This window comes from Orcinus orca, chromosome 2, assembly GCF_937001465.1.
Source record: "Orcinus orca chromosome 2, mOrcOrc1.1, whole genome shotgun sequence".
NCBI classification, from domain to species: domain Eukaryota; kingdom Metazoa; phylum Chordata; class Mammalia; order Artiodactyla; family Delphinidae; genus Orcinus; species Orcinus orca.
Genome location: NC_064560.1, coordinates 74,552,434 through 74,575,994, shown reverse-complemented (window position 1 = coordinate 74,575,994; position 23,561 = coordinate 74,552,434). Strand labels below are relative to the sequence as shown.

The window sequence follows — 23,561 nt, the reverse complement described above, 5'->3', positions numbered from 1 at the left end:
ATCAATTTTATTTATCTTTTTTAAAAAAATAGTTCTTGGTTTCATTGATCTTTTCTATTTTTGTCTCTATTTTATTTCCTCTCTGATCTTTATTATTTTCATGTTCCTGCTGACTTCGGGCTTCATTTTTTTTTTCTAATTCCTTTAGATGAGAAATTAGATGCTTTGAGATTTTTCTTGTTTCTTGAGGTAAGCTTGTATCACTATAAACTTCACTCTTAGAACTGCTTTTGTTGCATCCCATAGATTTTGGAAAGTTTTGTTTCCATTTTCATTTGTCTCAAGGTATTTTCTGATTTCCTTTTTGACTTCTTCATTGATCCATTGGATTTTTAGTAGTACATTGTTTAGTCTCCATATGCTTGTGCTTTTCCCATTGTTCTTCCTGTAGTTGATTTATAGTTTCATACCATTGTGATTGGGAAAATGCTTGAGATAATTTCTGTCCTCTTAAATTTGTCGAAACTTGTTTTGTGGCCTAGCATATGGTCTATCCTGGAGAACATTTCCTGCACACTTGAAAAGAATGTGTATTCTGCTGTTTTGGGATGGAATGTCCTGTAGATATCTCTAAAGACCAACTTGTCTGTGGTGTCATTTAAGACCACTGTTGCCTTATTGATTTTCTGTCTGGATGATCTGTCCATTGATGTAAGGGGGTGTTAAAATCCCCTCTTATTATTGTATTATTGTCAATTTCTCCCTTTATGTCTGTTAATATTTGCTTTGTATATTTAGGTGCTCCTATATTGGGTGCATATGTGTTAACAAGTGTAATATTCTCTTCTTGTATTTTTCCCTTTATCATTATATAATACCCTTCTTTGTCTTTTGTCATAGACTTTGTTTTTAAATCTATTTTGTCTGATACGAGTTTTTCTGTCTCCACTTTCTTGTTTCCATTTGCATGAAATATCTTTTTCCATTTGCTCTCTTTAAGTCTATGTGTGTCTTTAGCTCTGAAGTGAGTCTCTTATAAGCAGAATATAGATGGATCTTGCTTTATTATCATCAGCCGCTCTATGTCTTTTGATTGGAGCATTTAGTCCATTGACATTTAAAGTAATCATTGATAGGTATGTACTTATTTCCACTTTATTAATTGTTTTCCAGTTGTGTTTGTAGTTCTCTGTTTATTTCTTCTTTTTTTGTTTCTTCCCTTGTGGTTTGATGATATTCTTTATTGGTAGGCTTGTATTCCTTTCTCTCTAGTTTTTGTGTATCTACTATAGGTTTTTGATTTGTGGTTACCTATATATATGTTGACCTATAACTATATCTACTTGTTTTAAAAAGGTAGTCCTTTAAGTTCAAATGCATTCTACAAGATCTACAGTTTTTTCTCTCCCTCCACCCCAACATTTTGGGTTTTGATGTCATAGTTTACATCTTCATTTTTATCCCTTTACTGATTATTGTCATTAGAGTTGATTTTACAATTTCTTTGTCTCTTGATCTTCATACTACCTTATTTAAGTGGTTGATCCTCAGTCTTCACTATACATTTGCCTTTACTAGTGGTATTTTTCCTTTCCTATAGATTCTTACTTCTTGTTATAACCTTTTCTTTTCCATTTAGAGAAGACCTTTTAACATTTCTTTTAGGGTAGGTTTAGTATTGATAAACTCTTTCAGTTTTTGCTTGTCTGAGAAGTTCTTTATCTCTCCTTCAATTCTAAATGATAATCTTACTGGGTAGAGTATCCTAGGGTGCAGATTTTTCCCTTTCAGCACTTTGAGTATGTCACACCACTCATACATCACACCACTCCCTTCTGGCATGCAAAGTTTCTTCAGAAAAATGAACTGATTAGTCTTATGGGGGTTCCATTGTATATGACTCTTTGTTTTTCTCCTGCTGCTTTAGAATTCTCTCTTTAAATTTTGCCATTTTAATTATGATATGTCTTGGTATAGGTCTGTTTGGGTTCATCTTGTTCGGGACCCTCTGTGCTTCCTGTACTTGAATATCTGTTTACTTCTTCAGGTTTGGAAAGTTTTCAGCTATAATTTCATGAAATAAATTTCAACCCCCTTCACTCTCTCTTCTCCTTCTGGGAACCCTGTAATGCAAACATTGGTAACATTAATGTTATCCCAAAGGTCCCTTAAACTGTTCTCATTTTATGAATTTGTTTTTCTTTTAGCTGTTTGATTGGGTGATTTACATTATTCTATTCTATTTACATTATTCTATCTTAAATTGTTCTATCTTCCACTTATGCATTCTTCTGTAACACCTAGTCTCCTATTAATTCCTTCTAGTGTGTGTTTCATTTCAGTTATTGTACTCTTCAGTTCTGACAGGTTCTTTTTTATATTTTTCTAGTTCTGTGTTAAAATTCTTACTGTGTTCATCTATTCTTTATTCAGTTAGCATTCTTATTACCAATGCTTTGAATTCTTTATCTGGTGAATTGTTTATATCTATTTCTTTCTTTTTTATTTTTTGACTGTGTTGGGTCTTCATTGCTGCATGCAGGCTTTCTCTAGTTGTGGTGAGTGGGGGCTACTCTTAGTTGCAGTGCACAGGCTTATCATTGATGTGGCTTCTCTTGTTGCAGAGCACAGGCTCTAGGCATGCAGGCTTCAATAGTTGCAGCATGCAGGCTCAGTAGTTGCAGCCTGTGGGCCCTAGGGCACGCGGGCTTCAGTAGTTGCAGCACATGGACTCAGTAGTTGCAGTGCGCAGGCTCTAGGGTACGCAGGCTTCAGTAGTTGTGATGCACAGGCTCAGTAGTTGTGGCTCGCGTGCTCCAGGCTCAGTAGTTGTGGTGCACAGGCTTAGTTGCTCCACAGCATGTGGAATCTTCCTGGACCAGAGATCGAACCCACATCCCCTGCATTTGCAGGCAGATTGTTAACCACTGCACACCAGATAAGTCCCCCATATCTGTTTCTTTAGTTGTTTTTTCAAGAGTTTTCTCTTGCTCTTTCAATTATGACAAATTCCTGTGTCCTCTCATTTTGCTTAACTTTCTCTGTTTCTATGAAATTAGGTGAAATAGTAACCTATTGCAGTCTTGAAGGGGTGTCCTTATGTGGAAGCATCCCTATACAGTCTGCATGTCCCCAGTAGCCTTGGTGGGAGAGCGGGATTTGGCGTGAACACAAGTCATGTCTTTCCTCAAGGTGAACTGGCAGCTATCACCTTGGTAAAAGGTGAGGCTGGAGATGGAGGGGCTAGAGCCAGAGCCAGGTGTGAGCCAAGGCTTCCCCTCTGCTCAGTGGCTTTTACCACCATATTGGGGTTGGGGGTGGGTGTCAATTCCTGAAGCAGAAACCCTGAGGCTCGGGCCCAAGCTGCCTCAGTTCCCTTCAAGTGTGTGCTCTCCTCCCTCCCAGCACTGGCACCACTGCCCCAGAGGGGAGCTGTACTTGAGCAAGAGGGGCTGGTGTGGTCACTCGACATGTGTCAGGGCGCAGGCTGTGAGTCCAGCTGGGGTCAGAGATCTGGACTACTTTTGATGTGTTGCCTGTGTAAGCAGCTAGGATGGCTGCCCCTGCCCTGTTCAGATGCCACCTCAGGCCCAAGACTCCTTTGTCTCTCACAGCTGGGCTCTCCCCATAACCTCAGCCACCCCTGCCCTAGTATGGAGATAGATGCACCACAGAGCAGGCAGGGCCTGCGTGGGGTCTCAGCATGTGTCGGAGTGTGAACTGTGGTGGTCCAGCCACAGTCAGAGACACGGCTTTTCTGATGAGCTATGTTTAGCACCAGCAGTGGCTGCCCCTGCCCTCTAGATGCTGCTTCAGGTCTGAGCCAAGTCTGTGTCTCACAGCTAAGCTCCCAAGCAGGACTTCAATATTCACTCGGCTCAGGCTGTGGCGCACACCATAGTAATCATGGGAAACCAACCAGTCACTTGCACAGCCCTCAGTCTGCTCCCTCTGCCCTGCCTTGGGAGCAATCAAGTGGGCACATGATACTTGTGAGTGGAATTCAGGCTTCCCACAGCCTTCCCGTTAGTCCCACTGGCATTCCAACCAGTCATGGGGACTTGTCTTCCCTGTGTCAGACCCCAAGGCCGGGGCACCCAATATGTTGCTCAAACCACTCACTCCCCAGGGAGGATCTCTACTTGTGTAATCTCCCTTTTCCTCTGAACCTCCTCCCAGGGGCACAGGTACTGACCTGATCTCATCTCTTCTCTTCTTGCCTGATTCCGTGTGGATCTTTCTTACAGCCATGGTTGTACAGGAGTCTTTTTGCCAGTCTGCAGTTAGTTTTCAGTGAGAGTTGTCCACGTTTAGATGTATTTTTGATGTATTTGTGGGGGGAGGTGAGTTCTGTGTCCTCCTACTCCACCATCTTGATCAGTTCCCTCCTCATTCCTTTTTATTGCAAAATAATATTCCATTATATGGATACTACCACATTTGTTTTATCCACTCACCAGTTAATGAGCATTTGGATTGCTTTCAGTTTTTAGCTATTGTAAATAATAGTGCTATGAAGATATTCACAAGGTTTTGTGTGAATGTGCTTTTTAGTTCTCTTGGGTATATACCTAGGAGTGGAATTGCTGAGTCATATAGTAACTCTGTGTTTAACTTTTTGAAGAATTATGCAACTGCTTTCTAAAGTGAATGCATAATTTTACATTCCACCAGTGTTGAATGAGGGTTCCAACTTCTCCAGATCTTCACCAACACCTCTAAATGTCTGTCTTTTTGTTTATAGTCACTCTGGTTGTTGTAAAGTGGTTCTCATTATAGTTTTGATTTGTATTTTCCTAATGACTTATAATGGTACCTTTTCATGTGCTTATTGGCCATTCATATATCATCTTTGTAAAATATCTTTTGCCTATTTTTTAATTGGGTTATGTGTTGTCTTATTATTGAGTTGTAAGTGTATTCTAGATAAAAGTCCTTTACCAGGTATATGATATATTTGCAAATATTTTGTCCCATTTTGTGGGTTTTCTTTTAGAGCAACGATAGTTTTTAATTTGATAGAGTCCTATTTATCTATTTTTTTCCTTTTATCCCTCGTGCCTTTGGTGTTGTATCTAAGAATATTTGCCTAACCCAAGTTCATGCATAGTTTTATGTTTTCTGAAAGTTTTATTGTTTTAGTTCTTACTTTTATGTCTGTGATCCAGTTGGAGTCAATTTTTGTATATGGTGTGATGTAAGGCTCTAACTTCATTCTTTTGCATCTGCCTATCCAATTGTTTCAACACCATTTATTAAAAGGACTATTTTTTCCTAATTGATTTATCTTGGCATGCTAGTCAAAAAATAATTGACAGTAAATGTAAGTGTTTATTACTGGATTCTCAATTCTATCCCATTGAACTCTATGTCAGTTCTTATGTCAGCACCACACTCTTTTGACTGTTGTAGCTTTGTAGTTTTTTAAAATGGGAAGTGTGATTCCTCCAAGTTTGTTCTTCTTTTTCAATATCATTTTAGCTATTCTAGGTCTCTTACATTACCATATGAATTTAAGGTCAAATTCTGGTGGGGAAAAGGCAGCTGGAATTTTGATAGAGATTACATTAAATCTATAAATCAATATTTAGGGAGTATTGCTGTTTTAATATTATTAAGGCTTCTAGTCCATGAACATGGAATGTCTCTCCATTTATTTAGATCTTCTTTGACTTCTTTCAGTAATGTTTTCCAGAGTGAAAGTCTTGTACTTTTTTGTTAAATTTATCCTAAGTATTTTATTCTTTTTGATGCTATTGTGAATGAAAATTTTTCTTAATTTCATTTTCAGATTGACAGAAATACAATTTTTGTTTCTTTTGTATCCTACAAACTTGCTGAAATTGGTAGTTCTAATAGGGTTTTACTGTTGTTTTTGTTTTGTATTTTATTTTTTTTCTGTGTGGATCCCTTAGGATTTTCTACACAGAAGATCATGTCATCTAATAATAAAGTTTTATTTCTTCCTTTCTGATCTGCATACCTTTTATTTCTTTTCCTTGCCTTATTGCACTGGCTAGAACATCTGTTAAAACCTTGAATACAAGTGGTGAGAGTAAACATCTTTGCCTTGTTTCCAACCTTAGGAAGAAAGCATGCAAACATTCAGTGTTAAGTGTGAGGTTAGCCTTAAATTTTTAAAATTAAGACTTTTATCAGGTTGAAGAAGTTTTTATCATAAGTGGGTGTTGGATTTTTCCAAATAATTTTTTTGCAGCTATCAAGATGATCATGCAGTTTTTGTCCACTATTCTATTAATATGGTGTAGTACATTAATGATTTCAGATGTTAAAAAAAATTTGCATTCCCAGGATGAATCTCCCTCAGTCATAGGGTATAATCCTTTTTATATGTCACTAGATTTCATTTGCTAATATTTTGTTGAGGATTATTTTGTGCCCATATTTATCAAGGGTATTGGTTTGTTGTTTTCATGGGTTATCTTTGTCTGGCTTTGGTATCAGGATAACATGGGCTTCAGTATCAGGATAATACTGGCTTAGTAGAATAAGTTGGAAAGGGTTCCTCCTCTTTTTTCTGATAGAGTTTGCAAAAGGTACACATTATTCTTTTCTTGAAAGGTTTAGTAGAATTCACAAATGAAGCTATCTGGGCCTGGGTTTAACTTTGTATGAATATTTTCAGTTACTAATTTATTTGTTATAATTCTATTCTGATTTTTAATTTCCTTTTCATTCAGTTTTGGTATTTTGTATCTTTATAGGGTGTTTTTCAATTTCACAGCTTTTTGATGCCTCAGCTTACATATTGGTAAAGTTGGTGTTTAACTAGTACACTCTCATACAGTCATAATGGTTGTTATTTCCTAGGAGCCAGTAACCTCCTCAAGCCTCCCCACAGCTCCCCACAAGTCAGCACCCAAAGGTTAACACCTGGAACAGCAGGGGACATTCAGAACCCAGCTCCAGCATAGTTGCCATCTATATGGATTAGTTGGTCCTCCTGCTATACCAGTTATTAAATTTTTGAATATCACCTCTTGGAAATGGAAGACTGAGACCCTGCTTCAGACCTCTACTTCCTCCCACTTTGATCTGGTGCTGATCATGTGCTTCAGCATTCTACTGGGCAGGTCTGGCAGAAGAAATAGTATCAATTGATTGGGTATGTCTGACTGGCAGTTGTGGGCCAGTGCATTGAGAGGCCTGGGAAGCCCAGCCCAAGAGGGTAATGTGTGGGCCGGGGCTGATTTCTACTGAAAATTTAAATCCCAGCTATGGCTATTACAAAGAAAAGAAAAGTGACTGATGATAAGCGGGTAGCTCAAAGTAAGTGAACTGAAAAGTGTGTCTTTGTGCTAAAGGTGTTACTATATGGTGCCACACACATTGAAACAGACACATATTTAAAGAAAGGTCACTGATTCAAATGCTTCCAGAAGCCAGGCAGGTATTGATAACATTCCTCATTTCATTGATTCAGAGATGCACATTTCTTTTGGCATCTAAACATCTCTGAAACTGGAATTCATGTTACAACCGATGGTAAGTTATAGTTTAATGGCAGTGTTGTTTCTGTCTTAGTGTTATAAAATACTAGTGTATCATAATCAGATGTTTTAGATTAAATTCAGTTCAGGAAATGAGTGGCTAGTGGCATGGGCCAGGAAAATCACATCCTTTTATGTCAGCCTTGCACTTTGAAAGAGAGGTATGGATACAGAGACCTATTCTTCTACAATGAGAAAAACAACAACACAGGAGGGATGACAAATGGCAACTACTTTGTTGCTTCTGTGTCCAGGAATAAATAGCAGTGGCAACTGGCAAACTAGAGAGTGCATCCTACCTCCAGGGGCAGCTGCCTCTCACCTCCTCCCCCACCTAATTGTTGCCTGTGGTGACATAGGCCCAGTGTTGACAAGTGTTAGGTGTCTTCAAAGGAAGCCAGAAATCTAGAAATCTAGATCTTTATGTGAAACTTCTAATTTTTAAATAATGGCTCAACTTTTTAACTGGCCAAAAGGAAAAAAAAGGGAAGTAAAGGGATTAGATCCAACATGTGAGTGCTCAGATTATAACCTCTGTTTTAAGGATTCACTATTAAGAGAGACCATGAAACAAACCAAAAGTTGAGCAAAGAAAATGAAAAAGAAAAAGAAAAATCAATTTCAAAGTTTAACACTAGGTTCAGAGGCCCAGAATAGCAGATACTGCAGGACATATTACTTATGTAGCTTTTAAAATTTCACCTCTGCTTCCCCTAAACAGAAGATAAGAAAGTGTGGTAAAATCTGGTAAAGATATTGCATTTTCTGATTGTTAAAATGTGATTACTTTAAAATTGCATTCTTAGGTTTACAAAGCAAAAGCATTCGATTCCTACTACTATAGATTGTGGTCAGTGAAAGGGTGAATGATGTGATGGGAAACCACCAAATTATTAGAAGACCAGGGTCCTGATTCTGGCCATGCAACATAGGGCAAGTAATTGAACATCTCTCAGCTTCATTGTCCTCATTTATAAAATAGGGATAATCATACCTGCCTCTGTACCTCACATGGCTATGGTAAGGGCCACATGAGATAAAATATGTGAAAGTATAAAGTGTTATGTAAATATCTGTTCTGGGTATTTCCCACATTACATGAGTAGTTGGGACAGCACAGGTTCTGGAATCTCAGATTCCCCATCCCAAGCTACTGCTGTTTCTCTAGACCACAGCACCTACTGAATTGTTTGTCTCATCTTGCCAATAGGGCAAGAGCTTATTATAAAAAAAAAAGTCATCCAAAAGTCATCTTAGAATTGGAGCCGCTGTACCGTGCGGCTTAGGCAAAGCTTAGATGTTGAACCTGAAAGATTCGCTTTTCACATTTTGAAGGGCTACCCAGGAATGAGGGGTTTGCCCGGATTATAGTTCAGGCTCTGTATCTTTCTCATAGTTTGACCTTAGGCTTGTTCCTTCCTGCTATGTTTGATATTTTCATTCTATATTGCTTTATGAAGAAAAGAAAAGCTCCTACTTCCTTCCTGGTGAAAATGTAAAGCTCTATTTTGGATTATTAAGGAGAGGGCACACTTCAACACTTGCCTGTAGCCATCTCAAATCTTATTTGGAAATAGGCATGGAATAATTTATAATTTTTTTAAAGAAAAGGAAAAATTATTAACTTTAAAGGTGTCATTCAGAACTAGTGATCTGTTTCTAACTACTAAATTAGACATTATATATAAACTTTCTTCCATAACCTCAAATTCAATCTGGCTGAGACCAAATTGATTGTCTAATCAATAGGACAATTGCTCTCTATCTCGCTACTTCTGTTCATGACATCACCATTTTTAAGGGTTGGTAAACATTTTCTGTGAAGAGACAGATAGTAAATATTTTAGGCCATGAGGGCCATAGGGTTTTTGTTACAACTCTTCACCTCTGCTGTTGTATTGTGAAAGCAGCCATAGACAGCATGTAAGTGAATGAACAGGGCTGTGTTCCAATAAAGTTTTAGTTATAAAAACAGACTGGGCAGGATTTGTCCCATTGCCAAAATGTGCCAAGCCCTATTCCAGAGTCTCAGATTGAAAATATCAAGAGTCCATCTTGATTGTCCCCCTTCTTTAATTTTTACATCCAAATAGCTCTCAAATTACAATAATTATTCCTTTCCGTAATCCCCCTCATCCCTCCCTTCCCTGCACTTTCCTTCCCCCTGCTACTATGCACCTGAATTCATTCTCTACAATTGCAGTAACATACTCACCCAGTGATTTTTTTCAACTTGTGGTAAGAAGATGGCTTCAGGACCATATTCATTTACTGAAGAAGTATCAGAATTTCTTGGGGGAAGTTTTAAGAACCATATAGAATATTCTCATTTTATTTTTAGGGAAAATGCCTACTTTGTCAGAATATAAACTATAGAAAGTAAAACTTGATGAAATCTTCTTGAGTGATGGATCATGGTTAAAAATGGTCGTGAAACATTGCTCAAATTTAGAAATTCCTGAAGTGTGTAGTGCTTACATTTCGTGATGCTTAATGTGATGTTAGGTGGAGCACAAACACTTTAAATATTAATATGTATGTTTTTATTTTAAAGTGTATTAGGAGAAAATATAACATCAAACTCATAATGTCACTTATTGTTTATTAGGATGAAGCTGAAGCAAGTATTTAAGGTTTTAAAAACTGTGCAGATTCAAAGAAAAAGTTAACAATATTGCAGGCAGAATACAGATATGTTAAGGTACTAGAATATCTGAAGTTTGAAAATCACTTTCCCTCCAGTGGTTTCCATTATAATATATTTGTCTACTAATTACAGATTAGTCTCATAGGAGCATTTTCATTTCTCTTTCCTGATGAAAACCTTCAGGGGCTCACCACTACCTGCCAAATAGTCAGTCAAACTATTAGCCTGAGATCAATGTCTTCTAAACATCGCTTCACCCTTCTATTTTTCCTCTACCTCAAGGGTCTCCCAAACAATGCTCAAAATATGCTTGCATAAGATTTAATAGATTCTCTAGAAAAAGAAGATTTCATGGTCAAAAAAGTTAGGGAAAGTGCTACATACTATACCCCTCTGCAGTATATTCACAAGGAATTACACCACATTAAAGCCTTTGAGAAAATGTGAAGAAACCTGTTCATGTTTATCTATTTATTTGATCCTAGAACCCTTCTTTTGTGGAACCAATATTTGTGTTTCCCAGCTTATTTGGTCATCTTTGGCAGTAACCTTCCCTCATAGATTGTGCATTAATGTCTTGTGACTCTAGTGAACTACAGAAATTGGTTTGGAAAATGCTATTCTACATCCATGGCCCCTAGCCCCCAAACATACCAGCCAAACTGAACCACCAGCAGTTAGTCATATACCCATTTCACTTAACACCCCTGAGCCTTTGCTAATTATTCACTCTACTTGGGATGCTTTCTCTTCTCTGCCCTTGTTCTCTGAAATCTTTTCAATCAAACTAGCTGAGTTGCAGCAACAGAAAATGTTCACATTTCTGGGTTCTTACCACTACCCACTCTTCTAGCATTGCTTATAATAGGAATCCAATAAATATTTGTTGAATGAATAAATAAATGAATGACAATAAGGTGAAATTTTAAATAAGTTATCCATAGTAAATTATAGAATTGGAGTTTGAAGTATCCACATGGGGAGTAGTGTTAATGGGGAGGGATCTCTGAAAGGCTGATACATATATATGGTTTTTTAAAACAGCTTTATTAATTAACAAAAAAGTGCACAATCTGAAAAACACACATGAATGTATATACACACATGAAACTACCACCACAATCAAGAAAATGAACATATCCATCACCCCCCAAAATATCCTCATGCCTCTTTGTAATCTCTCCATCCCACTCCTCCCCACATCTCCTCCTTGCCCCACCACTCCACCATCTCACGCCCTTCAGGTTGAGACAACCACTGACCTAGTCACTAAACACTGATGTTCATTTCCTAGAATTTTATATAAGTAGACTCATACGGTATGTACTCTCTTTGGTCTGGCTTCTTGGACTTAGCATAACTTTTTTTTTTTTTTTTTTTTTGCGGTACGCGGGCCTCTCACTGTTGTGGCCTCTCCCATCGCGGAGCACAGGCTCCAGACGCGCAGGCTCAGTGGCCATGGCTCACGGGCCCAGCCGCTCCGCTGCATGTGGGATCTTCCCAGACCGGGGCACGAACCCGCGTTCCCTGCATCGGCAGGCGGACTCTCAACCACTGCGCCACCAGGGAAGCCCAGCATAACTATTTTGAGATTCATTCATGTTGTAGCATATCTGTTCCTTTATATTGCTGAGTAATATTTCATTATATAGCTATACCAGTTTGTTTATCCATTTAACTATTGATGGACATTTGGGTTGTTTCTAGTTTTGGGCTATTAGAAAGAAAATTCCTATGAACATTTGTACATAAGTCTTTGTATGGATATATGCTTTCATTTCTTTTGTGTAAATTCCTAGGAGTGAAATGGACAGATCATAACTTACTAAGAAACTACCAAGCTGTTTACCATAGTGGTTGTACCATTTTACATTCCTACCAACACGTATGAGAGTTCTAGTTGTTCCACCTCCACACCAGCACTTAATACAGACTTTTAAATTTTAGTTATTTTAATTGTTATGAGTAGTATCTCACTGCATTTCCCTAATGACAAGTGATGTTGAGCATCTTTTCATGTGCCTATTTGTTACTGATATATCTTCTTTGATGAAATATGTGTTAAAATGTTTTGCCTATTTTATAGTGAGCTGTTTGTTTTCTTATTATTGAATTTTGAGAATTCTTTATATATTTAAGATACAAGTCCTTTATTAGATACATATTTTGTAAATATTTTCTCCCAGCCCATGACTTGTCTTTTTATCCTCTTCACAGTTTCTATGAAGAGCAGACATTTTTAATTTTTGAAGTCCAATTTGTCATTTTATTCTTTTTATGAATTTTTTTATGTCATATATATGTAATCTTTGCCTAGTCCAAGGTCACAAAGATTTTCTTATAGAGGTCTATGTTTCATTTTGAGTTAATTCTTGTACATGCTGCGAGGTATGGATCAAAGATTTTTATTTTGTTTTGTTTTGATTTTACACGTGAACATCCAGTTGTTATAGCACCATTTGTTGAACAGACTATGAATTGCCTTCGCAGCTTTGTCAACAATCAATTGTTTATGTATGCAGGCATCCATTTTTGGACTCTCCATTCTGTTCCATTCATCTATTTGTCTATCTTGACAGCAATACCAAACTGCCTTGGTTACTGTAGCTTTATAATAAATCTTGATAAAAAGTTGTGTTTGTCCTCTGACTTTGTTCTTTTACAAAGTTGTTTTGGGAGTTCTAGGTCCTTTGAATTTTCATATGAACTTTAGAAACAGTTTGTTGATTTCTATTTTAAAAAAGAAATGCAAGGACTTGGATTGGGAAGGCTTTCAATCTATAGATCAACTTGTGGAGAATTGACATCTTAATAATATTGAGTGTTCCAACCCATGGACATGGTAAATGTTTAAGTCTTCTTTAATTTCTCTCAGCTATGTTTTGAAGTTTTAGTTGTGCAAGTCATATTCATCTTTAAATAAATAATGCAGCTTTATTCCTTATTTCATATTTTGATGCTATTGCATGTAGTATTGTATTTTAATTTCAATTTGAAGGTCCATTGCTAATGTATAGGAATATAATTTTTGTATAGTGCTCTTACATTCTATAACCTTGTTCAACTCACTTATTCTAGGAGATTTTCTTCATATTCCATCAGATTTTCTACACAGATGATAATAGAGGTATACTGTCTGTGACTTAAGACAATTTTACTTTTTCCTTTCTGATTTGGTTACCTTTTATTTCTTTTTCTTGATTGATTGCACTGGCTAGAACCTCCAGTACAATGTTAAATAGAAGTGTTGAGAGTGAACCTCCTTGTCTTGTTTCAGACCTTAGGGGAAGAGCCTTCAATTTTTCACTAATTTAGCTGTAGGTTTTTCACAGGTGCCCTTTATCAGGTTGAGAAAGTACAATTCTATTACTACTTTGTAAGGATTTTTTTAAATCAGAAATGGATATTAGATTTTGTCATGTTCTTTTTGTGTGCTTATCAAGATGATCGTACAGTTTTTCTTTTTTAGTTTATTAATGTTATGAATTACATTGACTGCTTTTTGAATGTTAAACCAATCTTACATTTCTGAGATAAATTCTACTTGGTCATGATGTATTTTCCTTTTTATCTATTACTGGGTTTAATTTGCTAAAATTTTACTTTAAATTTTTGCATCTATGTTCCTGAGGCATATTGATCTGAAATTTTCTTTTCTTGTAATATATTTGTCTTGTTTTGATATGAGGGTCTCATAGAATGAGTTAGGAAATATTCTCATTTTCAATTTTCTGAAAGAGGTTGTATGGAATTGGTATTATATCTTCCTTAAATATCTGGTAGAATTTACTATTGAAGCCATTTAGGCCTAGAGGTTTTTATTTGTTTCTTTTGTTTTGTTTTTTGTAAGGTTTTTAAAATACAAATTCAGTTTCTTTAATAGACATAGGGCTAGTCAGGTATATATATTTTTCTTCAGTGAGCTTTAGTATTTTGTGTCTTTAAAGGAATTTTTCCATTCATCTAAGTTGTCAAATTTATTGGCATACATGTTCATAACATTCCCATATTAATCTTTTAACATTTGTAGAATCTGCAGTGATGGTATCTCTCTCATTCCTGATACTGGTGATTTGTGTCTTCTTTCCTTTTTTTCTGATTAGTCAGGTTAGAGATTTATCAGCATTATTGGTCTCAGAAAAGCAGGTTTTGGTTTCATTGGTTTTTCTCTATTTTTCTACTGTAATTTGTGAATTTAGCTTTATTATTTATTTTATTAATTCTTTTCTTATGCCTACTTTGAGTTTAATTTGATCTTCCTTTTCTAGTCATTGAAGGTAAAGGTTAAGACCATGATTTTGAGATTTTTTTACTTTACTTTTCTAATACAGGCATTTAATGCTATAAAGTTCCCCATAATGACTGCTTTAGCAGCATTGTCAAATTCTTGTATGTTGTCTTTTTATATTCATTCAGTTTAAACTACTTTCAAATATCCTTTTTGATGTCTTCTTTGACCCATGGGGCTTTTTATTTTTTTAGAAAAATGTTATTTAGTTTCTAAATATTTGGACATTTTCCAGATATCTTTCTGTTACTGATTTATAACTTGATCCCTTTGTGGTCATAGAATGTACTTTGTATGACTTGAATCCTTATAAATTTACTGAAACTTGTTTCATGACCCAGGATAGAATCTGTCTTAGTTAATGTCCATATGCACTTGAAAAGAATGGATATTCTGTGCTTTTTGGTAAAGTGTTATAGTAAATGCCAAATCAAGTTGGTTGATGATGTAGTTCAAGTCTTCAGTATCCTTTACTGATTTTCTGCCTACTTGGTGTACCAATTATTGACAACAAGGTATTTAAATCTCTGACTATAATTGAGGATTTGATCATTCTCCTTGCAGTTTCATCAGTTTGGGGTCTTATATATTGAAACTGTTATTAGGTATATTAACACTTGGGATGGTTATGTCCTCTTGAATAATTGACCCTTTATCATAATGAAATGACCTTCCTTATGGTAATATTCTTTGCTGTAAAATCTACTTTGATATTAATATAGATACTCCAAATTTGTTTCTGACTAATTTTAGAATATTATTTTCCATTCTTTTACTTCTAATCTTAGTGTCTTTGAATTTCTTATAGGCAACATATTGTTGGGTTTTGCATTTTTATCCAATCTGTCAATGTCTTTCTCTTAACTGGGTTGTTTAGATCATTTACATTTAATGTTGTTATTGTTATAGTTAGATTTAAGTCTATCACCTTGCTATTTATTGGCTATTTGTCCCAGCTGTTCTTTGTTCCCTTTTCCCTCTTTTTTCTATTGGATTATTTTTATGACTATATTTTTATCTCCTTTGTTGGCTTGCTACCTGTAACTCTTTTTATTTTAATATTTGCTGTAGGGTTTATACTATACATTTTTAACTTATCTCAGTCTACCTTCAAGTAATATTATACCATTACACATACAGTATAAGAACTTCACAGTTCCATCCGCCCCTCTTAGTCTTTATACAACTTTGGTCATACATTTCATATATATATATATATATATATATATATATATACACACACACATATATATATATATATATATATACACATATATATACATATATGTTATAAGCCCCACAGTACATTTTTTTTGTTTAAATAGTTGATTATCTTTTTATTTTATTTTTTCATTAACATCTTTATTGGAGTATAATTGCTTTACAATGGTGTGTTAGTTTCTGCTTTATAACAAAGTGAATCAGCTATACATATAAATATATCCCCATATCTCCTCCCTCTTGCGTCTCCCTCTCACACTCCCTATCCCACCCCTCTAGGTGGTCACAAAACATTGAGCTGATATCCCTGTGCTATGCAGCTGTTTCCCACTAGCTATCTATTTTATATTTGGTAGTGTATATATGTCCATGCCACTTTATCACTTGGTCCCAGATTACCCTTCACACTCTCCATGTCCTCAAATCCATTCTCTACATCTGTGTCTTTATTCCTGTCCTGCCCCCTAGGTACTTCAGAACCACTTATTTTTTTAAGATTCCATATATATGTGTTAGCATACGGTATTTGTTTTTCTCTTTCTGACTTACCTCACTCTGTATGACAGACTCTAGGTCCATCCACCTCACTACAAATAACTCAATTTTGTTTCTTTTTATGGCTGAGTAATATTCCATTGTATATATGTACCACATGTTCTTTATCCATTCATCTGTGAATGGACACTTAGGTTGCTTCCATGTCCTGGCTATTGTAAATAGAGCTGCAATGAACATTGTGGTACATGACTCTCTTTGAATTATAGTTTTCGGAGGGTATATGCCCAGTAGTGGGATTGCTGGGTCATATGGTAGTTCTACTTTTAGTTTTTTGAGGAACTTCCATACTGTTCTCCATAGTGACTGTATCAATTTACATTCCCACCAACAGTGCAAGAGGGTTCCCTTTTCTCCACACCCTCTCCAGCATTTATTGTTTGTAGATATTTTTGATGATGGCCATTCTGACTGGTGTGAGATGATACCTCATTGTACTTTTGATTTTCATTTCTCTAATGATTAGTGATGTTGAGCATCCTTTCATGTGTTTGTTGGCAATCTGTATATCTTCTTTGGAGAAATGTCTATTTAGGTCTTCTGCCCATTTTTAGATTGGGTTGCTTAATTTTTTTATATTGAGCTGCATGAGCTGCATGTAAATTTTTGAGATTAATTTTTTGTCAGTTGCTTCATTTGCAAATATTTTCTCTGATTCTGAGGGTTGTCTTTTCATCTTGTTTATGGTTTCCTTTGCTGTGCAAAGCTTTTAAGTTTCATTAGGTCCCATTTTTTTATTTTTGTTCTTATTTCCATTTCTCTAGGAGGTGGGTCAAACAGGATCTTGCTGTGATTTATGTCATAGAGTATTCTGCCTAAGTTTTCCTCTAAGGGTTTTATAGTGTCTGGCCTTACATTTAGGTCTTTAACCAATTTTGACTTTATTTTTGTGTGTGGTGTTTGGAATCGTTCTAATATCATTCTTTTGCACATAGCTGTCCAGTTTTTCCAGCACCACTATTGAAGAGTCTCTCTCTTTTCTCCATGGTATATTCTTCCCTCCTTATCAAAAAAGGTGACCATATTTGTGTGGGTTTATCTCTGGACTTTCTATCCTTTTCCACTGATATATATTTCGGTTTTTGTGCCAATACCATACTGTCTTGATTACTGTAGCTTTACAGTATAGTCTGAAGTCCAGGAGCATGATTCCTCCAGCTCCATTTTTCTTTCTCAAGATTGCTTTGGCTATTCAAGGTCTTTTGTGTTTCCATACAAATTGTGAAATTTTTTGTTCTAGTTCTGTGGAAAATGCCATTGGTAGTTTGATAGGGATTGCATTGAATCTGTAGATTGCTTTGGGTAGTATAGTCATTTTCACAATGCTGATTCTTCCCATCCAAGAACACGGTATATGTCTCCATGTGTTTGTAACGTCTTTAATTTCTTTCATCAGTGTCTTATAGTTTTCTGCATACAGGTCTTTTGTCTCCTTAGGTAGGTTTATTCCTAGGTATTTTATTCTTTTTGTTGCAACATTAAATGGGAGATTTTCCTTAATTTCTCTTTCAGGTTTTTCACCATTAGTGTGTAAGAATGCAAGAGGTTTCTGTGCATTAATTTTGTATCCTGCTACTTTACCAAATTCATTGATTACCTCTAGTAGCTTTCTGGTAGCATCTTTAGGATACTCTATGTACAGTATCATGTCATCTGCAAACAGTGACAGCTTTACTTCTTCTTTTCCGATTTGGATTCCTTTTATTTCTTTTTCTTCTCTGATTGCTGTGGCTAAAAATTCCAAAACTATGTTGAATAATCGTAATGAGAGTGGACAACGTTGTCTTGTTCCTGATCTTAGTGGAAATGGTTTCAGTTTTTCACCATTGAGAACGATGTTGGCTTCGGGTTTCTCATATATGGCCTTTATTATGTTGAGGAAATTTCCCACTATGCCTACTTTCTAGAGGGTTTTTATCATAAATGGGTGTTGAATTTTGTCAAAAGCTTTTTCTGCATCTATTGAGATGATCATATGGTTTTTCTCTTTCAATTTGTTAATATGGTTCATCACATTGATTGATTTGCGTATATTGAAGAATCTTTGCATTGCTGGGATAAACCCCACTTGATCATGGTGTATGACCCTTTTAATGTGCTGTTGGATTCTGTTTGCTAGTATTTTGTTGAGGATTTTTGCATCTATGTTCATCAGTGATACTGGCCTGTAGTTTTCTTTCTTTGTGACTTTTTTCTGGTTTTGGTATCAGGGTGATGGTGGCCTCACAGAATGAGTTTGGGAGTGTTCCGCCCTCTGCTATATTTTGGAAGAGCTTGAGAAGTATGGGTGTTAGCTTTCCTCTAAATGTTTGATAGAATTTACCTGTGAAGCCATCTGGTCCTTGGCTTTTGTTTGTTGGAAGATTTTTAATCCCAGTCTCAATATCAGTGCTTGTGATTGGTCTGTGTATATTTTCTATTTCTTCTGGGTTCAGTCTTGGAAGGTTGTGCTTTTCTAAGAATTTGTCCATTCGTGGTTGTCATTTTATTGGCATATAGTTGCTTGTAGTAATCTCTCATGATCCTTTGTATTTCTGCAGTGTCAGTTATTACTTCTCGTTTTTCGTTTCTAATTCTATTGATTTGAGTCTCCTCCCTTTTATTCTTGATGAGTCTGGCTAATGGTTTATCAATTTTGTTTATCTTCTCAAAGAACCAGCGTTTAGTTTTATTGATCTTTGCTATCATTTCCTTCATTTCTTTTTAAATTTATTTCTGTTCTGATATTTATGATTTCTTTCCTTCTGCTAATTTTGGGGGTTTTTTGTTCTTCTTTCTCTAATTGCTTTAGGTGTAAGTTTCGGTTGTTCATTTGAGATATTTCTTGTTTCTTGAGGTAGGATTGTATTGCTATAAACTTCCCTCTTAGAACTGCTTTTGCTGCATCCCATAGGTTTTGGTTCATCGTGTTTTCATTGTCATTTGCTTCTAGGTATTTTTTTATTTCCTCTTTGATTTCTTCAGTGATTTCTTGGTTTTTTAGTAGTGTATTGTTTAGCCTCTATGTGTTTGTATTTTTAACATATTTTTTCCTGTAATTTATATCTAGTCTCAGAGCATTGTGGTTGGAAAAGATACTTGATACATTTTCAATTTTCTTAAATTTACCAAGGCTTGATTTGTGGCCCATGATATGATCTATCCTGGAGAATGTTCCATGAGCACTTGAGAAAAAAGTGTGTTCTGTTGTTTTTGGATGGAATGTCCTATAAATATCAATTAAGTCCATCTTGTTTAATGTATCATTTAAAACTTGTGTTTCCTTATTTATTTTCATTTTGGATGATCTGTCCATTGGTGAAAGTGGAGTGTTAAAGTCCCCTACTATGATTGTGTTACTGTCAATTTCCCCTTTTATGGCTGTTAGCATTTGCCTTATGTATTGAGGTGCTCCTATGTTGGGTGAATAAATATTTACAATTGTTATATCTTCTTCTTGGATTGATCCCTTGATCATTATGTAGTGTCCTTCTTTGTCTCTTGTAATAGTCTTTATTTTAAAGTCTATTTTGTCTGATATGAGAATTGCTACTCCAGCTTTCTTTTGATTTCCATTTGCATGGAATATGTTTTTCCATCCCCCTCACTTTCAGTCTGTATGTGTCCCTTGGCCTGATTTGGGTCTCTTGCAGACAGCATATATATGGGTCTTGTTTTTGTCTCCATTCAGCCAATCTTGGTTGGAGCATTTAATCCATTTACATTTAAGGTAGTTATCAATGTGTATGTTCCTATAACCATTTTCTTAATTGTTTTGGGTTTGTTATTGTAGGTCTTTTCCTTCTCTTGTGTTTCCTGCCTAGAGAAGTTCCTTTGGCATTTGTTGTAAAGCTGGTCTGGTAGTGCTGAATTCTCTTAGCTTTTGCTTGTCTGTAAAGGTTTTAATTTCTCCATCAAACCTGAATGAGACCCTTGCTGGGTAGAGTAATCTTGGTTGTAGGTTTTTCCCTTTCATCACTTTAAATATGTCCTGCCACTCCCTTCTGGCTTGTAGAGTTTTTGCTGAAAGATCAGCTCTTAACCTTATGGTGATTCTTGTATGTTATTTGTTGTTTTTCCCTTGCTGCTTTAAATATTTTTTCTTTGTATTTAATTTTTGATAGTTTGATTAATATGTGTCTTGGCGTGTTTCTCCTTGGATTTATCCTGTATGGGACTCTGTGCTTCCTGGACGTAATTGACTATTTCCTTTTCCATATTAAGGAAGTTTTCAACTATAATCTCTTCAAATATTTTCTCAGTCCTTTTCTTTTTCTCTTCTTCTTCTGGGACCCCTATAATTCGAATGTTGGTGCATTTAATGTCCCAGAGGTCTCTGAGACTGTCCTCAGTTCTTTTCATTCGTTTTTCTTTTTTCTGCTCTGTGCTAGTTATTTCCACTATTTTATCTTCCAGGTCACTTATCCGTTCTTCTGCCTCAGTTATCCTGCTATTGGTTCCTTCTAGAGCACATTTAATTTCTTTTATTGTGTTGTTCATCATTGTTTGTTTGCTCTTTAGTTATTCTAGGTCCTTGTTAAACATTTCTTGTATTTTCTTCATTTTGTTTCCAAGATTTTGGATCATCTTTGCTCTCTATTCTTTTTCAGGTAGACTGCGTATTTACTCTTCACTTGTTTGGTCTGGTGAGTTTTTACACTGCTCCTTCATCTGCTGTGTGTTTCTCTGTCTTCTCATTTTGCTTAAATTACTGTGTTTGGGGTCTCCTTCTCAAAGGCTGCAGGTTCGTAATTCCCATTGTTTTTGGTGTCTGCCCCCAGTGCTAAGTTTTGTTCAGTGGGTTGTGTAGGCTTCCTGGTGGAGGGGACTGGTGCCTGTGTTCTGGTGGATGAGGCTGGATCTTGTCTTTCTGGTGGTTAGAACCACGTCTGGTGGTGTGTTTTGGGGTGTCTGTGGCCTTATTATGATTTTAGGCAGCCTCTCTGCTAATGGGTGGGATTGTGTTCCTATCTTGCTAGTTGTTTGGCATAGGGTGTCCAGCACTGTAGCTTGCTGGTCGTTGAGTGGAGCTGGGTCTTAGCGTTGAGATGGAGATCCCTGAGAGAGCTTTTGCCATTTGATATTACGTGGAGCTGGGAGGTCTCTGGTGGACCAGTGTCCTGAACTCAGCTCTCCCAGGTTAGAGGCTCAGGCCTGACACCCCGCTGGAGCACCAAGACCCTGTCAGCCACAAGTCTCAGAAGAAAAGAGAGGGAAAAGGAAAGAAAGAAAGAGAGAGAGAGAGAGACAGAGTGGGAGGGAGGGAGGAAGAAAGGAAAGAAAGTTATTAAAATAAAAAATTTTTTAATTATTAAAAATTTTAAAAAAGGAAGAAAGAAGAGAGCAACCAAACCAAAAAGCAAATCCACCAATGATAACAAGCACTAAAAACTATACTAAAAAAACAAAACAAACAAAAAAGAACCAGACAGACAGAACTGTAGGACAAATGGTAAAAGCAAAGCTATACAGACAAAATCACACAAAGAAGCATACACATACACACTCACAAAAAGAGAAAAATGAAAAAATATATATATATAGAAGAAAGAGAGCAATCAAATCAATAAACAAATCTAATGATAATAAACTCTAAATACTAAACTACGATAAACATAAAACCAGAAACAAATTAGATGCAGAAAGCAAACCCCAAGTCTACAGTTGCTCCCAAAGTCCACTGCCTCAAGTTTGGGATGATTCATTGTCTATTCAGGTATTCCCAGATGCAGCGTACATCAAGTTGATTGTGGAGATTTACTCCACTGCTCCTGAGGCTGCTGGGAGAAATTTCCCTTTCTCTTCTTTGTTCACACAGCTCCTGGGGTTCATCTTTGGATTTGGCCCCACCTCTGCGTGTAGGTCGCCTGAGGGCGTCTCTTCTTCCCCCAGACAGGATGGGGTTAAAGGAGCAGCTGATTAGGGAACTCCGGCTCACTAGGCCTGGGGAAGGGAGGTTTACGGAATGCGGGCGAGCCTGTGATGGCAGAGACCGGCGTGACTTTGCAACAGCCTGAGGCATGCTGTGTGTTCTCCCAGGGAAGTTGTCCCTGGATCACTGGACCCTGGCAGTGGCGGGCTGCACAGGCTCTGGGGAGGGGAGGTGTGGTTAGTGACCTGTGCTTGCACACAGGCTTCTTGGTGACTGCAGCAACAGCCTTAGCCTCTCATGCCAGTCTCTGATGTCCACACTGATAGCCGCAGCTTGCACCCATCTCTGGAGCTTATTTAGGTGGTGCTCTGAATCCCTTCTCCTTGCACACCCCGAAACAATGGTCTCTTGCCTCTTAGGCAGGTCCAGACTTTTTCCTGGACTCCCTCCCGGCTAGCTGTGGCACACTAGACCCCTTCAGGCTGTGTTTATGCAGCCAACCCCAGTCCTCTCCCTGGGATCTGACCTCCAAAGCCAGAGCCTCAGCTCCAAGCCTCCACCAGCCCTGGCGGGTGAGCAGACAAGCCTCTCAGGCTGGTGAGTGCTGGTCCACACCAATCCTCTGGGCGGGAATCTCTCCGCTTTGCCCTCTGCAACCCTGTTTCTGTGCTCTCCTCCATGGCTCCAAAGCGTCCCCCCCCCACCCCCCGTCTCTACCAGTGAAGGGGCTTCCTAGTGTGTGGAAACTCTTCTTCCTTCACAGCTCCCTCCCAGAGGTGCAGATCCCATCCCTATTCTTTTGTCTCTGTTTTCTCTTTTTTCTTTTGCCTTACCCAGGTACATGGGGATTTTCTTGCCTTTTGGGAAGTCTGGGGTCTTCTGTCAGCATTCAGTAGGTGTTCTCTAAGAGTTGTTCCACATGTAGATGTATTTCTGGTGTATTTGTGGGGAGGAAGGTGATCTCCATGTCTTACTCCTCTGCCTGATTATCTTTTAAAGAGATTTAAATAATATGAAAATATATGAAATATGAAAATATATGAAATAATATGAAAATATGTCTTACATATTTGCCCATGTAAGTATCTTTTTCATTGTTCTTACTTCCTTTGTGTAGATCTATATTTCCATTTATTATCATTTTTCTTCCTTTTGAAAGACTTCACTTAATATTTCTTGGGAACATTGGGGTGCAAATCTGCTGGTGATGATTTTTTTTTAATTAATTAATTAATTTATTTAGGCTGCATTGGGTCTTTGTTGCTGTGGGCGGACTTTCTCTAGTTGCGGCTAGTGGGGGCTACACTTCATTGCAGTGTGTGGGCTTCTCATTGCAGTGGCTTCTCTTGGTGTGGAGCACAGGCTCTCAGCGCACAGGCTTCAGTAGTTGTGACACGCAGGCTCAGTAGTTGTGGCTCGTGGGCTCTAGAGCACAGGCTCAGTAGTTGTGGCGCATGGGCTTAGTTGCTCTGCAGCATGTGGGATCTTCCTGGACCAGGGCTTGAACCTGTGTCCCCTGCATTGGCAGGAGGATTCTTAACCACTGCG

General features: G+C 37.2%; 1 protein-coding gene across 6 annotated transcripts in view; it reads left to right on the top strand.

Annotated features, from left to right (window-relative positions):
- TTC23 (tetratricopeptide repeat domain 23) overlaps positions 1 to 23,561 on the top strand; it is a 118,521-nt gene that overhangs the window by 8,424 nt on the left and 86,536 nt on the right. For 4 of the 6 annotated variants that reach the window (XM_049706104.1, XM_049706107.1, XM_049706106.1 and 1 more), the window contains one exon: positions 20,752 to 20,787. The exons of the other annotated variants lie outside the window; for them this stretch is intronic. In XM_049706104.1, the coding sequence (XP_049562061.1) occupies positions 20,752 to 20,787 (36 nt within the window). The remainder of the gene's footprint in view (positions 1 to 20,751; positions 20,788 to 23,561) is intronic. 6 annotated transcript variants of the gene reach the window in all.